Genomic DNA, 17,522 nt, shown 5'->3' with positions numbered 1-17,522 from the left:
CCTTGGTGGAGTGATTGGGTGTCTTGTGCACTACAACCAATCTAATGGTAAGAAATACTTTTTATTCATGGGTGAAAATTCTGATGGTCATGCCAACAACAATAATATTCATCACTGAATGATAGAAGTGGCTTAGAGGTGGAAAATTCACCTCTGCATGTCTAGTGATCTAACAGAGGATGACAGTAAACTTTGTTTCGTGTTTTTAATCATTTGACATTGTCCCACAGGTCTCTGAGGCTCTGTGTTTTTTCTGTTGTTGTTGTTGTTTTTGTTGTTTTTGTTTGTTTGTTTGTTTTTGGTGGTACTGGGGTTCCTGGAAGCCCTTCTACCTCCGAGCTACACTCCCAGACCTATTTTTTATATATATTTTTGGAAACAGTCTCTTACGCCAGTGCGGCTGGCTTCAAACCTGTGCAATCCTCCTGTCTCCACCTCCCAAGCATGGGGATTATAAGCGTGTACCACCACGCCCGGCCTGTTTTTTTTTTTTTTTTACAATATTTTTTCGTTGTGTTGTTCAGATTGAATCATTCCCACTGATCTGCTGTCACGCTGTCTCTTTTGCCGACTCCAATCTTCTCTTCAGCTCATGCCATGATTTTTCTTATTCATTTCAGATGCTATAGATCTTTAGTTCCAGAGTTTCTATTTTATTCATTTGTTCATTCATTTATTCATTCATTCACTCATTCATTCATTTTATGGTGCTGGGGATTGAACCCAGAATCATTCTACCTCTAAGCTACACTCTCAGTCCTATTTTTTTATGGTGCTAGGGATTGAACCCAGGGGTATTCTACCTTCTAACTACACCTCCAGCCCTGTTTTTTATTATTTTTGAAACAGGTTCTCACTAAGTTGTGGAGGGCCTCACTAAGTAGCTGAGGCTGGCCTTGAACCTGGATCTTCCTGTCTCAGCCTCCTAAGTACTGGAATTACAAGCATATACCACCATGCCCAGCTCTATTTTTTTTTATTTTAAAACAGGTTCTCACTAAGTTGCAGAGGGCCTTATTGGATTGTTGAGGCTGTCCATGAACCAGTGTCACCATGCCCAGCTTCTATTTGGCTTTTATTATTTATTTATTTATTTATTTATTTATTTATTTAATTTTGTGTGTAATACTGGGAGTGGAACCCAGGGGCTTTTCTACCTCCGGGCTACCCTCCCAGACCTATTTTATATCTTATTTGGAAACAGGGTCTCACTAAGTTGCTGAGAGCCTCAATAAGTAGCTGAGGCTGGCTTCGAATCTGTGCGATCCTTCTGTCTCAGCCTCCCACGCACTGAGATTACCAGCGTGACTGGCCTATTTGGGTTTTTAATGGCTTCCATTTCTCTATCAGGACATTATCCATGTTGTCTCCATTTTTTCAGTTATTCTTATAATATTTCAATTTGCCTTTGAATATATGTATATGTGTATATGCATATATACACACACATAGACCTCTTGAATGTACTTTTCTGTAAGTCCAACCCTTGGTCATCTGGAGGTCTATTTCTGCTTGCTGCCCTCTCTTTTTATCTTGGGACGTGTTCCCTCTGTCTTTATATACCTCATAGTTTTTCATTATAATCTAGTCATTGTGCTAAGTACACTTTAGGGTATATAGATTCATCTGTTCTGGGATTTTCCTGCCTAAATCTTTCGTATATTTTTTCAGCCCCTGACTCCGTCTTCTGATGGAGCAAGTAAAAAACTCTGGCTCTGTCTGCTTGTCTTCTGTCTGCCCTGTGCCGTGTGGTATGAGTAGAGTCCTCAGTGGAAGAGCCTTGGAGACTTAATTCTCACCCAGCGAGCGGTTCCATTAAAGACAAGAACTCCCTTCAATTTCTGCTGGTTTTGACCACTTTCTGGTGCCTTCACATTATTGTGTATGTGTTTGTATGTGTTGTCTAGAGTGTATAGGCTTATAATTGTTATCTGGGAAAGGCATACTCTGATATGTTACTTTCTATTGTTGTAACCAGAATTCCCGTTGAAGAATATACACTTATAACGTGCTTTTGAGGGGATTCTTACGCACTCTGATGTTTGAGAGCTGCTGTCTTAGATAAACTTCTGTGCTTGACTTCATCATTTGATCAGTCATCTTCCTTCACTGAGAAGAACTTAAACTCTCCAGGTACATTAGTTACACTCGCTTAAAGTCGAAAGCCCCATAAGCCTGGTAATCATGTTCTTATTACTCCTTATTACCGTTCTCCCAAAGGGATTGAAAACTATGTGTTGAAAATCAGAGAAACATTATGATAGAATGAAAATAACACTGTGGGCCTCTAGCACTCAAGTTTTAAATGGAGTGATGTCTGAGGTTTAAAAAATCAAATAATATCAAGACTACCCTAGAAAGCCCATAAAATGGTGGCAAAATTTGTGTCTATAATTTGACAGAGTAAGCTGGGCGTGGTGGCGCACACTTGTAATCCCGGCATTTGAGAGGCTAAGATAGGAGGATCACAGTTCGTGGACAGTCTCAGCTATTTACTGAGGCCCTTTGCAACTCAATAAGACCCTATTTCAAAATAAAGAGTAAAAAATAGGGCTGAAGGTATAGCTTGGAGATAGAATGCCTCTGGGTTTCTTTTTTCTTTTTTTTTTTTTCATTTTTTCCCCACTACTGAAAAAAAATTTGACAGAGTAATTTCTGCATATTAAAGTTTGTGGACTACTGAACTAGACAAAAGGGAGCAATGAAAAAGAATTCTCCATGCAGATATGTGGCTATTCAAATTATCTTACTATCAAAGTAACTAAAAAATGTATAGATGTTAAAGACAGAGAATTCTTTAAAGTTCCTGTGTATTTAGGCTATGCCTCCCTCCTCTTGTGTTTTAGAATACATGTTGACAATCAAAAATCAGCCCGCTGTTTATTAGCTATGTAATATTCAGGAATATACTTAAACTTTCTGAGCCCCTGTTTCTTCTTCACTACAAATTGGGGAAATGATAACTCTCTTTTATACTATGGATGCCAAAATAACTGGAACATGTCAAAAGCAAGGATCCAGGACTTCCCTTTTAGCTAAACATATTCTTCAAACTTTATTCTCAAAAGGGCCAGGCAAACACATTTATTATGATTAATTTGGAATTTAATCTATGTTCTCCTAATACTTTGCTAGTAAAGAGAGGGGGTGAAAGCTTCAATGAACATCTTTAACTTAAACGCAAGGCAACCTTTTGAAAATTTACACCTCCTCGCTCTCCCAAGAGTATATCTTGACAGTTAATTTATGAGAAACTTGGGTAAGAGTAAAATAGCCATCATACTGTAATTATACCCTGAAAAGGACTCAAAATGGAGATTATATAGAATGTCTACCTCTGATATTCCCGCATAGACATACAGGTTGCTCCTCTGGAAGCAATCAGTGGCTGTTCTGTAATTTCCTTATACAATGAAGATATAATGATGAAAAATAATCATGTGTGCCTGGGTGGATTGGAAGCAGGGCTATGAAACTCTACCTACACATGCTTGTAAAAAATAAACCCTCCATATCAGGGGCTGAAGGAGCTCGTGGAGACTGTTGTGGAGGGGTTAAGCCTACCCATGTTCCTCGTCCTTGTGCCTTCCCTGAAAATATTATGAACCAGAAGACACTGGAACATCTTTAAAGTACTATAAGAAAAAGAATGCTCTCAAGCTATAAATCCATACCTAATGGAAATGTCTTTAAAAATAAAGATGAAATAAAGACATTTTCTGTTATGCCAAGGCTGAAAGAATTCATCATCACCTAACCTGCATTATATAAAAAGAAAGTTTCAGAAATTCTTTTGGCAAAAGGAAACTAATACTAGGTAGAAATATGGATCTACACACAGCAAATAAAAATCACTAGAAATAGTGACTATGTAGAAAATGTTAAAGAATTTGTTCCTCAATATTTAAATCTCTATAAAAGATAACCCACTGTGTAAAATAAAGGTGGCGAGCATTAATTGTGGAATTTATAATATATTTAGAAGTTTAATGTACGGCAACAACAACATAAAACCCAGGAGGGGAAGAGATGAAAGTGCGAGGTTGTGAGGTTCCCATACCAAACAAAAGACCTTTCCAAGATAGACTACACCAAGCTACACTAAGCTAACTCTCAAAGCAGCTACTGAAATAGCACAACAAACATTACAGTTAATACGGTTTTTTATTTATTTATTTTTTTTTTTTGGTGGTAACGGAGGTGGAAACCAGAGGTTTTTCTACCTCCGAGCTATACTTCCCAGACCTATTTTATACTTTATTTGGAAACAGGGTCTCACTAAGTAGCTGAGGCTGGCTTTGAACCTGTGCAATACTCCTGTCTCAGCCTCCCAAGCGCTGGGATTACAAGCATGCGCCACCACGCCCAGCTAATATGTTTTTTTAAAGGAGATGAAGTGGAAATGTAGAAAACATTCAATCCAAAAGAAGGGAAAGAGAGAAAGAGAACACAGGAGAAGTATCAGATATAACACAAATATCAAAATGGTAGATTTAAACCCCACTATCAGTCATCGTAAGAGCACATTAAATGAAACTGGTCTAAATATCCCAATTACAAGCAAACTGTCAAATAGGCAAAAAATAAAATCAAGACCCAACCATACGCTGCTTATAAGAACCCACAGTGACTATACAGACATAAATAACCCCAAAGTAAGAGGAGAAAATATACTAAGCTAATGCAAATAAAAGGAAAGCTATATTAATATCAAAAAGGAGACTTCTGAACATAGAATATTAGCAGAAACAAAACACAATCATTTTATAATAAAGTATTATCTTCAAGAGGACATAATAATTATCTTCAAGAGGACATAATTATCTATAAAATGAAATATTACTCAGCAAAAAAAGGAAAAGACGCAATCCAGGTATACACGCAGAACATCGCTGAATCTCAAAGTAATTATAGTATATGAGAAGAGCCAGACAGAATCATACTGTCTGATTCTATTTATGAAAACCTCTAGAACATTATAACGAATCTACCAAAAGCAGGTCGGGGATGGGGATGGGTTGAGGGAAGAACAGGAGGAGGGCTTACAAGGGGAATGAGAAACTTTGAATGAAGGGAAATGAACTTTGTCCATTTCTTAATTGTGGCCATGGTTTTATGGGTATATACCTAAGTCAAAACAAATCAAATTTTATAATGCAAATATGTGCAGCTTAATGTGTGTTAGTTATACTCCAGTAAAGCTGTATAAAAATTAAAAAAAAAATAAGGCGGGTATGATGGTGCACACTTGTAATCCCAGCATTTGGGAGACTGAGACAGGAGGGTCGCGGTTCACAGACAGCCTCAGCTAGTTAATGAGGCCCTTTGCAATTCAATGAGACCCTGTTTCAAAATAAAGAATAAAAAATAGGGCTGGGGGTGTAGCTTGGAGGTAGAATGTCCCTGGGCTCCATCCCCAGTACCACACACACAAAAAAAAAATTTAAAAATACCATGAGAAGTTTATGGGAGCTATAGAGTAGGTCATGAAGGCACAGATAGGGAGGGATAGGGAGGCAATGGGGATATTAGTTTGGACATATAGGTTGGAATCTGTCCTGAGGAGAGGATTATGGACTAGGCAGGAGAGAACCGCAGAGAAGAAGCAAGAGCCTCACATGAGGTGAGAGGTGAATGAGTTGTCATAGTTACGGTGGTGAAACGAGAAGAACTGGTTGAGGAAGTGGGGCTAAATTTAGGAAACATATGACATATGGAATTGAAATGACTTTATGACCCGGTAGATGAGGAGGAAAAAATCTCTATCTACTTTGCTGGGGAGCTACTAATAGTCTAATTATGTCTTCCTGAAATCCTTTTTTTTTCAATTTAAATTTTATTTATTTGTGTATGTGTGTGATAGTGGGGATTGAACCCAGGGGTCTTCTACCTCTTAACTATACCTCCAGTCCTTTTTATATCTTGTTTTGAAACAGGGTATTGATAGGTTGCTGGGAGTCTCACTAAGTTACTGAGGCTGACCTTGTTCTGTGATCCTCCTGTCTCAGCCTCCCAAGTGCTAGGATTACAGGCATGTGCCACTACACCTGGCTTTTCTGAAGATTCTTAGGCTGAATCCTCAACCACCCACATGGCTGTATTTTGAGATGGGCTACCTGGGAGATGTCTTAATCCATTTGTGTTACTATAACAAAATTCTTGAGACTGGGTGGTTTAAAAACAACAGAAGTTTATTTCTCACAGTTCTTGGGGCTACAAAGTTATCAGTATCTGATGAGGGCCTTCTTGCTGTATCCTCCATAGGGGAGAAGCACTATGTGCTAACAAGGCAAAGAGTACAAGGGCAGGTTAAGCCACATGCTTCACAGTCTTTTGAATAAGGGGCTCAATCCAATTGCCCAGGGAGAAGCCCACATGGCTTCATTGCTCTTAAAGGGCTGACCTCTCAATATTATCACACTGGCAACACTGGAGTTTTGGAGGGGACACCTTCAAGCAGAAGGCAAGATTATAGGAAGTCATAGGGGTAGAACCCTGATCTAATAGTGATATGACCTTGTACAAGAAGAGCGTCCTCATCAGAAAGTGAATTCTGCTGGACCATGTTTTTGGACTTTCCAACTCATAGAACTGTGGAAAAATAGTATCCATTGTGTAAACTGACCAGTCTGTGGGGTTGTTGTTGTTGTTGTTGTTGTTGTTGTTGTTGTTGTTGTTATGGCAATCCAAACTGACTAACATAGGCGCTTACTGGGGGCGTGGGGTAGTAGATATGTTCACGCCATTCACCCACATCAAGAACACAAGACAACAAGCAAGCAGTGGGCAGTGTTCACAGGCTCAGATTGGGAGATGCTTTGTTTGACAGACATAAGGAGGCAAAATTAAAACCTAGGTTAGAAGTTCTGGAGAAGCTGGGCGTGGTGCCACACACCTGTAATCCCAGTACTTGAGAGGCTGAAACAGGAAGATTACTGGTTCAACGACAACCTCAGCAACTTTGTGAGACCCTCAGCAATTTAGTGAGACCCTGTTTCAAATGAAGAATAAAAAAAAAAGAAAGGCTGGGGGTGCGGTGATGAATTAGGGAACCATCAGCAACGGGCAGCAGTTGAAGAGGCTCAGGGTGAGGATACAGAGCAGGATGCAGATCCGACAATGGTTCTAGAAGAAAAGTCGAGCAACAGAGGGGGAGAACCATGACGACCCGCTGACTCTGAAGTCAGTGGGGGGGGGTCGTGAAGGGGTGACTCGTAGCATCAAATGCTTCAGACCACCAGGTGCTCTTCTGGGAACACGTCTCAGTGTTTAAAAATGGCCCTTAAAATCAAGGAGCTTCCAGTCTACCCAAAGAGAACACAAACACATTTCACGCAATTACCCAGCCCATTCCGTAGAGTGATTTTTCTTATGAATGTGGCAGAGAGTGCAAGAGAGACGAGTCTATTTCTTCTGCAGGCGTACGCTGAGCTACAACTGTGTCAGGCGTTTAGACGTCGGAAGGGGCAATTCCATTTCTGCTTTTTAAAAAGAAGGGTGGGACAGTTGTGCCGGCGGGAGAAACTATATTCTGGAAAAGGACAAAATCAGAGTAACTTAGGCTTATTGGTGGGATGGGGTGGCGAAGGTGGAGAGGATTTTATCCTGACAAGAATTTAGAGGCAGCGAGTAGAGAAGAGGAAGACAGCCTGCCTGTGTGAATTGCTGCCAGAAACCGGAGCCCTGGAAAGCACCTACCCCTGGGTAGCTTGCCCCAGAGGTTTTCTTGCTCTAAAATTTTCTAAGGGATAGGCACCTACTGCTTCAACACACGGCAGAGGCCCCAGTGTCAGGCTACCAAGAAAGACTGCTGTTTCCTCTAGGCTTTGGAAGGCCACCAAATAAATGTCCATTTGAAGAAGAAATTCTTTTTTGGGGGGGGTGGTACTGGGGTTCCTGGAAGCCCTTCTACCTCCGGGCTACACTCCCAGACCTATTTTTACATTTTTATTTGGAAACAGGGTCTCCTAAGCCAGCACGCGTGGCTGGCTTCGAACCTGCGCGATCCTCCTGTCTCTCCCTTCCAAGCGCAGGGATTACAAGCGTGCGCCACCACGCCCGGCTGGAGAAGAAATTCTCATAGCAAAATTCCAAGGCAAACCATAATTAGATGAGGACTTTAGGTATCACAGCAGCTCCTGTGGCGCTAACCTACACCCAGGATCTTTCACATAACAGATGCAGGAGGCTTGGTGATCTGAAGTCAGTAGTATCCTGTATTGCAGTGGCTTTGTGTGGGCCACTGGAAGGCCTGGCATATGGTCGTGTGGGTGATATGGCGAAGAGTTAGGACGAGCGAATGCGTGTCAGGTCAACCAAAACCAACCTCTGACACTACCAGACTTCCTGGTCTAAGACCAAGTCACAAAACTTCCACCCGCCCCCACCCCGACTGCTCTAAGCTGCAGTTCCCGGAAAGGCCCGTAGAGGGCGCTGCGGATCGCCGCCGCCGGCATCAGTGTGAGCTCACCTCCCCTGTGGCGAGCGGGACACCAGGCTCAGTCAAGTCCTAGCAAACCTGGAGCTTTGGAAGTCTCCGGAGCGAACCTGGGTCCTGTACTGCTGGCTGCCAGCGGAAGCTTTTCCCCGGCCAGGTGTCGGGGACCAGAGGAGGGAAGGGCAAGAATGGGCAGCCGGAGAAGACAATCGGGCCGAGGAACCCAGCGCTGCTGCCACTCACGCGGGAAGCGCGCCTACTCAAGGCGGGTGGGTGCACACTGTAGGTCCTGAGGTTTGGTGGGAAAGGAGAGGCAGGAAGAGCTGCAGTCCTAGGCCACCTAAGGTCGAGTGCACAGACCTGGGGGAGACACGGCCCCGCCCTCACCAGGATCATTCCGGAATCTGTCATTTAGAGTGCACCTGCAGAACTTTCCTTAGAGCTGCGCACACCTGAAAGCCAAGTCCCCGCCCCTTAGGATGGGGGTTTCCCCGGTCCAGAGCTTCGCGGCTTCGCCACCTCCCACTTTTCACAGGCTCAGAGGCTCCTGATTTAAACAGTAAAGAACCGCCAGGAAAGAGAAGCCAACACTCTGTGCAGCTCAGGCTCGGCCCGCACAGCCCTCGGGCGCCGCCCGGCCAGGCTGATCTGCAAGTCTTCAGGCCCGCCCCCCCCCCCCACACACACACACCTCTTACCCGCCTTTATCTCTCGGCGTTTCAAAGGGTGCTTCTAGTGCTCGGCTCCCACTTCGTTCTGCTTTGCAACCCATTCCCAAAATTGGCTCCTGCCGCCAACCCCTTCTCGGCAGGGGGAGTCCCTAGACGGAATATATGGGCTTTGAATATAACTTGGGACCAGCTCGAGCCAGGGTTCTTAAAGCTGACACGAGAACAGACGGGTTGAGACCGCTGAGTCTACCTCTAAGGAGGGCTTAACGCTAACGAACAGCGGACTCTTGCACCCCAAAGGCCCGGAAGACAAAACCCTTCTCTCCTGCCTCGCTTTCTGACTCTTGGCGCCACAGTGCAGAAGATCAGGTTGGGAGGGGGGCGCCCTCGGATGTCCGCCCCCACTCCCACCGCACCCCATCCCATCCCCCGGCTACCCACAGGCCGCGACTTGCCCAAATCTTCCCTAAAAGGAAGGTCTTTTTCAAAGGTCCTAGACTGGCAAGCCAGAGAGAGAAAGGGCACTGCAGTAAAGGGATCTCTTCCGTGAACCGCATCAGCGAAAGCCGCCCGGACCCTCCCAAGGAGTTCAGTTCTGGTCTAGGGAAAGCAGGCAGAGGGGACCGTGTGAGGATCCTGGAGGAGAGAAAGCCAGGCTGCTATCCTTCCAAGACCTTCCTGGGCTCTTGAGAATTTAGCAGCAGCGACCCCCAGCGCCCGGTTGCGATCCTGCACCACGTCGCCCCGACGGCACTCTGGAGCCCAGCTCCGCCCAGCCCCTACCCGACCCCCACCCCGAGACCCGCGGGAACGTGGGAGGGGGCCCGAGAGCTTCCCGTAGAGAGCCAAGGCTGTTCCTGAAGCACAGAATCAGAAGCAATGACTCCTGTTTACTTAGGACTTTAAAGATTTACAAACTCAGACTCATGATCTCACCCTGAATTACCTGCATCCTTAGCACAACACTCCAGGAAAGTACACAGAACAAGTTAGGACCATTTTTTGCAGCTAGGGAAATAGGTGCTAAGAGGCTTTGTTTTCGTAACATTTCTTGAAGCAGCGGGGGCTTCCAGGATAGCCAAAAGGTGACCTGTCCAAGAGAAGGGGAACCGGGTAACACACCAAGTCACTCTGGTTGTGATAGGTATTGCTCCTGAGCAGCTGAAGCCCAGGGGAGATGTACAGCGCAGCTGAAAAATAGGGAAGCCAAGGCTTCTGACTTGCCACTCAGGGGCTCATCCCACGACCCCGAGAGAGAGCACTGGAAAATTAGGAAACTGACACACAACATCTTTACAGACCTATCTCCACTGGATGCAGAGGGCACTAACATTGGCTATGAAGTCACAGCTTTTTTTTTTTTTTTTTTTTGCGGGTCTGGGGATGGAACCCAGAAGCATTTGACCTCCAAGCTACACCCCCTGCCCTATTTTTTATTCTTTATTTTGAAACGGGGTCTCACTAAGTAGCTGAGGCTGTTCGAGAACCATGATCCTCTTGTCTCAGCCTCCCAGATGCTGGGATTACAGGCGCTAGCACGCCTGGCTTAAGCCACAACTTATTACTGCGGTGATTTATTGCCAACCGGCAAGCTCGGTGTGGGCAGGAGTAGTGTCTAGACTAATAAAGACTTGGTTTTCAAACGTGGCACAGTAAGTGATAAGGCCACCCCCCTCAAATGAATATGAACTGCAATACACTTGGGGCAAAACAACTCTACCAGGAGCACGTTTAGCGCCCTAGGGAGGTGTGAAGGACGGATGGCAAAAGGATTGGGGGGGAGCTTGGGAGGGGCAGGGGGGTCTGTTCCTCAGCACCCCACCTGGTGCGACCTACATAACCCGAATTAGCATCCTACATGAGCACTACTATTTCTCCCAGAGTGGGAAAGGAAGGCGCATCTCCTTTGGACATGAGGTGACTGCACCACTGTTGGGGGTTCCTCTGGGGCAGGGCCTGGGCCTGGTCCACTGCTCCTGGATTTCGGGCATTTCCGTAGTCAACAGCGACAGTGTGCTGGAGATTGAGGACATGGGATGCAGTCGCCACCGGGAACAGGGAACGCTCCGGGAGGGGCCCACACTGTGCTCCTGCCTGCGCTCCTGCTGCCTGCTCCCAGCAGGACCCACTCCAGCCCCGGGCCAGTTAGTTGCGGGAAGGGGGGTAGGTAAAGGGAGACTCCAAGGCAGAGCTGGAAGAGCTGGCCTGGGGAAAATCACTGGTTCCACCCAGGTCTGCCCTGTACAGGAGAATGATGCTCTTGGGTTAGTAAGAGGTGTTGGTGCGGGAGGAGGCACTCCCGGGGCCTTTGCATGGCCGAGCCTGGAGATAGTTGTGTCCACCTTTTCACCACAATTCGCCAGAGTCCTTTAGCTTATTCTTAGCGGTGCAACTCGCCTGGGAAAGAATGTGGAGCCCTGAGTGTTTATGAGGGGGCAGGGACAGGGGCCACCGAGGGCAGCCTGGAGCCTGTGTGGACCGGGCTGGGTCTAGGAGAGCGCTGGTGCAGGTGTGCGCCAGCAATGTGCTCTCTCCAAAGAATGGGGCCCAGTCCTGGTTCCCGGGTCAAAGTGAAGCCAGAGCCATCGCCAGCTCCATCCCCAAGCTCTGGCTTCAGGTCTGCACCCCCACCGCCTCTGCGTTGATTGGGGTATGGGGGTGTCTCCTCAAGAGCAGCGACCCTGGCCCTATGAACTACAGGGGCTGTCAGCCACGTGCGCCCAGGGCCTGCTGTGAGACTGGAAAGCTGAGGAAGGTGGGGGGGGGTGGACACAGCCCGATCCAGGGGCTGTGGGAGAGTCATGAAAGCCAAGGTCCTAAAGAGGGAGAGGGTATATTCATGATAATAACTACAGAAATCCCGAGTTCTAGCACTGTGCTTAATTTTTTTTTCAAGGCTTTGAAAGTGGCTCGATGTGCCCGGATCATATTTGAGACTCATGAAACCCGGGTGAAGAATTATCTCCATTTATAAATGGCATTGAGCATGAAAGAAACGTACGACATTCTACACTTGGTGTTTTTTATTTTATTTTATTTTATTACCCTTACCAAGTATGAAATAATGGAGAAAGAAAGAAGACCGGCCACTAGGAAACCCAGCCCGCCTTTGCATTAAGCCTCGGTTGGACGCAGGCCGGACCAGGTCTGAGTTCAGCTTCGCCGCTCCTCGCGGTCGTTCTCTGGGGCAGCGTCGCCTCCGCTCCCTCCGCTCTAGAGGCCGCGAAGACCCAAGCGCAGCCTCTGGGGTCTGAGCTGCTCCGGAGGGCGCCCCCCAGGGAGCCCCCTGGGGGAAGAAGGCCGCCGAGCCCGCTTCACACCTGTCTCTAGCAACACAAACTGCAAGCGCTTCTCTGCGCGAACACGCAGTTGCCTGTCCCCAAACTCGCTGTGGGGGCCAGGGCAGGTGGGAGGCCCGGGGGTGTCCCGAGCTCGCCCTCCCCGCCTAAGAGAGGTAGGAGGCGAGGGAAGCGAATATTAGTATAAAAACTGGCTTTGTATCGAGGGAGTGCACAACACGCTTAAAGGCGAGAATTGGGTTCTTAAAAAATAAACAGAACAACTTTCCCTATCATAATTGCTATTAATGAAAAAGGAGTGTAACCGTCTGAATTAAGTAGCTCGGAGCTGCTTGTTCGTGATCGAGAGCTTCCTCACTCCAAGGAGGGGAAAGAAAATGTGGAAACAAAAACCAAATTCGAGAAGCCTCCTTGACCGGCCGCAGAAGTGTCTGCAGGCACCTGCCGGGCCGGGAAGCCTCCGCCCTCCCAGCCCCTGGCGCGGCGAGAAAACGACCAAAGAGAAAAACGCGAGAGAAAAACAAACAACGGACGCGTTTAAAAGCCGAGGAGGGGAGTCAGAACGGGTCTCAAAATCTGCGCCGCGCGGAGCTTCTCTGGGGATGCTCTGGGTGGAGGGTCCCGGCCCGGGGGAGCGAGCGGCTGCGGCCTGCAGCCCCGCGGGGGAGCGGAGCCGCGCCTCCCCCTCGCCGGGCGCCCAAGGGCCCTCCAGGTTCTTGCTCGCCGGATGAGAGGTGCCCAATTGAAGCAGAATGATCCTCATCTACTAATATCCAGCGCGGTCACAAAGCGACTGGCCATTTACGCAGCCACTTTAAACAAAGATATTTGGTTATTCCCGGGAAAGCAAGTGCACTTTTGCATGGCTGAGCTCGGGGCGGACGAGCGCCGCAGCCCAGCCTCCCGCCCGCCCGGCCCGCGCCGGGGCGTCCGCCCCCTCCTGGCCAGCGGCTCCCGCCGGGGTCGGGCTCAGTTCCTCCCCGCGCCGGGCCGCCCGGCACTCGCCGCTCCCCGCCGGCGTCCTCCCTGGAGCACCGGAGGGGGAGGCTGGGGGCTCTGGGCTGGGGTGCTGAGGCTGCGAGGTCCCGAGAAACTCAGCTCCGGGCCCAGAGCCCCGCGCGTCGGGCAATGGGCGAGGGTCGGGGACACCAGGTTTGTTGGAGATGGGACCAGCCCGGCGGTGGGCTCGCTCACGGTAGCCCACCTCCCCACCTCCCCAGCCCAGGCCCCGGGCGCGCCCGCCTCGGCCGGGGGTGGGGTGAGGCCGGGGCGGGGTGGGGTGGGGGCGGGGGCGGGGGGCTGGCCCGCGGAGGAGCCGGGTCCCCGACGGCCCCCGGCGGCGCGTTCCCGAGCGCGGCTCCCCCTCCTCCCGCGGGGATGCTCTCGGGTAGGGGAAGGGGGCGGGGAGCCGAGGTGTCCCTCTGACGGCGGCAGCCGAGGCGGGCGGACTGACAGACGCGCAGACCGACGGCGCGGCCCGGGGCTGGCCCCAGGCTCGCGGGCTCGCTCGGCGGCGGCCGGGCGCGGCGCGGCGGAGCCCGATGCGGTCCCGAGGCGGAGGCGGAGGGAAGGCGCGGGGCTGGGAGGCCGCGGCGGGCGGGAGGCGCGGCCCCGGCCGGCTCAGGTGACACCCCCGCCCCGGCCCCGGCCCCGGCCCCCGGCCCCGGCCCCTTCCTCCGGAACGCGCGTCCCTGCCCGGGGCAGCCCGGCCCGGGTGGAAAGTGTTTCCACTTTGTAACTCCTCGAGTTGGTGGCAGAGCCGCATCGTCCTCCCCGCGGCCCTCCCCGCGCCGCTCCCACCCACCTCCGCCCGCCCCGCCCCGCGCCGCCGGCGCCCCGCAAAAACGGGGTGGGGGCGCCCGGGGAGGGGGCGGCACGCTCGGGGGCTGCTCCGCGCGCTCTCCCCCTCTCGGCGTCCCTCCCTCTCTCCCCCTTTGAGACCTAAAAATCCTGACAAGTGAAACTTAAAGGTGTTTACCTTGTCATCAGCATGTAAGCTAATTATCTCGGGCAAGATGTAGGCTTCCATTGTCTCGTCGCTTTAGCGCGCTCGCCCCGCCTCTGGTGGCTGCCTAAAACCTGGCGCCCGGCTAAAACAAACGCGAGGCGGCCCCCGAGCCTCCACTCGAGCCAATTAAGGCGGACTCGGTCCACGCCGTACGCGCACCTCCAACGAGACCGGCGCTAAGGTAACGCGGAGTATTTGGCCAAGGGAGAGAGAGCGCGCGCGCGGGCGAGCGAGGGGGAGCGCGAGAGAAAAAAAAGTAGCGAGGCTTCGCCTTCCCCCTCTCCCTTTTTTTTTCCTCCTCTTCCTTCCTCCTCCAGCCGCCGCCGAATCATGTCGATGAGTCCCAAGCACACGACTCCGTTCTCAGTGTCTGACATCTTGAGTCCCCTGGAGGAAAGCTACAAGAAAGTGGGCATGGAGGGCGGCGGGCTGGGGGCCCCGCTGGCGGCGTACCGGCAGGGCCAGGCGGCCGCGCCCGCCATGCCGCAGCACGGCGTGGGCCACCACGGCGCCGTCTCGGCCGCCTACCACATGACGGCGGCGGGGGTGCCGCAGCTGGCGCACTCCGCCGTGGGGGGCTACTGCAACGGCAACCTGGGCAACATGAGCGAGCTGCCGCCCTACCAGGACAGCATGCGGAACAGCGCCTCGGGCCCCGGCTGGTACGGCGCCAACCCCGACCCGCGCTTCCCCGCCAGTAAGTGAGGCCGCGGTGGGCAGGGGCGTCGGGGGGCGAGGGCGCGGGGCCGCGGCTGCGGCGAGCGAGCGGACCGGTGCCCCGAGGGCCGAGGGCGCCGCTCGGGGGGGTCCTGCGGCCGCGCCCCGGGGACCCCCAGGGCCGGGCAGGGGTCCCCGGGGGCTCGCCGTGGCCGGGCGGGGGTCCCCGGGGGCTCGCTGTGGCCGGGCGGGGGTCCCCGGGGGCCCCCAGGGCCGAGCAGGGGTCCCCGGGGGCTCGCCGAGGCCGGGCGGGGGTCCCCGGGGGCTCGCCGTGGCCGGGCAGGGGTCCCCGCGAGCCCAGAGGCACGGCGTCGGGGCGGGGGCGCGAGTCTGCAGAAGCCGGCGCCCTCCTCTCCAAACTTCCCAAAGTTGGGGGCTGCCGTCGGGCCCCGGCCGCGCGCCCGAGCTCGGTCCACCGTCGTCGGGGGCCGGCGGACCCGCGCCTCCGACCCCGCCCGGGCAGCGGCGGCCCTTCCCCGCCCGGCGCTCGGGGGTCTCCGGAGGCCGGGGAGGGAGGCCAGGGCCTCCGCGGCGCCCTCCGACGGCGCGGCCTAGGCGCCGGGCGGGCGGGCCGAGGGCGCTGCGGGCAGGCAGGCAGGCAGGCAGGCAGGGAGGTGGGCGCCCGGCCCGCCCCGGCCGACGCTGTGCGTTTGTCGCTTACAGTCTCCCGCTTCATGGGCCCGGCGAGCGGCATGAACATGAGCGGCATGGGCGGCCTGGGCTCGCTGGGGGACGTCAGCAAGAACATGGCCCCGCTGCCCAGCGCGCCGCGCAGGAAGCGCCGGGTGCTCTTCTCCCAGGCGCAGGTGTACGAGCTGGAGCGGCGCTTCAAGCAGCAGAAGTACCTGTCGGCGCCCGAGCGCGAGCACCTGGCCAGCATGATCCACCTGACCCCCACGCAGGTCAAGATCTGGTTCCAGAACCACCGCTACAAGATGAAGCGCCAGGCCAAGGACAAGGCCGCGCAGCAGCAGCTGCAGCAGGACAGCGGCGGCGGCGGGGGCGGCGGCGGGGGCGCGGGCTGCCCGCAGCAGCAGCAGCAGGCGCAGCAGCAGTCGCCGCGCCGCGTGGCGGTGCCGGTGCTGGTGAAAGACGGCAAGCCGTGCCAGGCGGGCGCGCCCGCGCCGGGCGCCGCGGGCCTGCAGGGCCACGCGCAGCAGCAGGCGCAGCAGCAGGCGCAGGCTGCGCAGGCGGCCGCCGCGGCCATCTCGGTGGGCAGCGGCGGTGCGGGCCTGGGCGCACACCCCGGCCACCAGCCGGGCAGCGCGGGCCAGTCCCCGGACCTGGCGCACCACGCGGCCAGCCCCGCGGCGCTGCAGGGCCAGGTCTCCAGCCTGTCCCACCTGAACTCCTCGGGCTCGGACTACGGCACCATGTCCTGCTCCACCTTGCTATACGGTCGGACCTGGTGAAAGGGCGCGAGGCCGGCCCCGGCCCAGCGCGCCGCCCCACCGCTCGCCCTCTGCCCGCCACACAGACCACCGTGCACCCGCCGCTCCGCCCGCTTCGACTTTCTTAAGAACCTGTCCGCGTGGAGACCAAGGAAAAACACACGAACAAACAGCAGGACGCCTTTTTCTTTTCATTCTAAAATTTGTGATTTTTTTTAAAAAGAAAGAAAGTGAAAATTAAAAAAAAAAAAAACCAGCCAAGCAAATTCAATTCCTTACGGAGTTTTTAAACAGAAAAGGACACAAAAAGAACCGATTTGGGGTGGCTCTTTTTTTTTTTTTTTTTTTTTTTTTGGTGATTCAGATGGGGCAGACACAATTTGGAGAGGGCTGTGCGCTGGCATGGCTCTGGACTCTAACGATTGTAAACTTTACTCTGGGCACCCTTTCCAGCAAAATGGACTCATTTGTAAATACCAGAAAATAATTTTTTTTTTTTTTTAGAAGGGAGGACAGGAACTGGGGAGAGGAAAGGTCCTTTGACATAACCCACTTGTTATAGACACAAAGGAAGTGCCTCCTCCCGGGTGCCCTCTGGCCCTGTAGGTTCAGCCCCAGACCGTCTCCCCTGGAAAATCATTTTATGTTTGATGTGAACTTGTAGCTGTAAAACGCTGTCAAAAGTTGGACTAAATGCCTAGTTTTTAGTAACCTGTACATTTTGTTGTAAAGAAAAGAAAGACAAGAAACCCACTCCCCATCCCCAGCCCCTCACATTTTTTTATGGGCATCGACAAATCTGTGTATATTATTTGGCAGTTTGGTATTTGCGGCGTCAGTCTTTTTCTGTTGTAACTTATGTAGATATTTGGCTTAAATATAGTTCCTAAGAAGCTTCTAATAAATTATACAAATTAAAGGATTCTTTTCTGATTAAAACCTTTCTTTTTGTTTGGTTTTGATTTGGATTTAAATGGCTTTTCCCCCCTTGGTATGTGT

The 17,522-nt window shown here is 51.9% G+C and overlaps 1 protein-coding gene across 2 annotated transcripts; it reads left to right on the top strand.

Annotated features, from left to right (window-relative positions):
• Positions 1 to 13,922: 13,922 nt before the first annotated feature.
• Positions 13,923 to 16,544, top strand: NKX2-1 (NK2 homeobox 1; the record flags this gene model as incomplete). Of its 2 annotated transcripts, none has more annotated exons than XM_080707401.1 (3): positions 13,923 to 14,031; positions 14,733 to 15,112; positions 15,796 to 16,544. In XM_080707401.1, exons 1-3 carry the CDS (start codon positions 13,949 to 13,951, stop codon positions 16,542 to 16,544), a joined length of 1,212 nt encoding a protein of 403 aa, XP_080563527.1. In that variant the 5' UTR covers positions 13,923 to 13,948. The 2 variants fall into 2 exon arrangements, with proteins under 2 accessions (XP_080563527.1, XP_080563526.1); XM_080707400.1 differs by lacking the exon at positions 13,923 to 14,031 and adding an exon at positions 14,467 to 14,596.
• Positions 16,545 to 17,522: the final 978 nt, after the last annotated feature.

Source organism: Muscardinus avellanarius, assembly GCF_963383645.1.
Source record: "Muscardinus avellanarius genome assembly, chromosome: 12".
Taxonomy (NCBI): domain Eukaryota; kingdom Metazoa; phylum Chordata; class Mammalia; order Rodentia; family Gliridae; genus Muscardinus; species Muscardinus avellanarius.
This window is presented reverse-complemented; position numbering and strand designations above follow the sequence as displayed.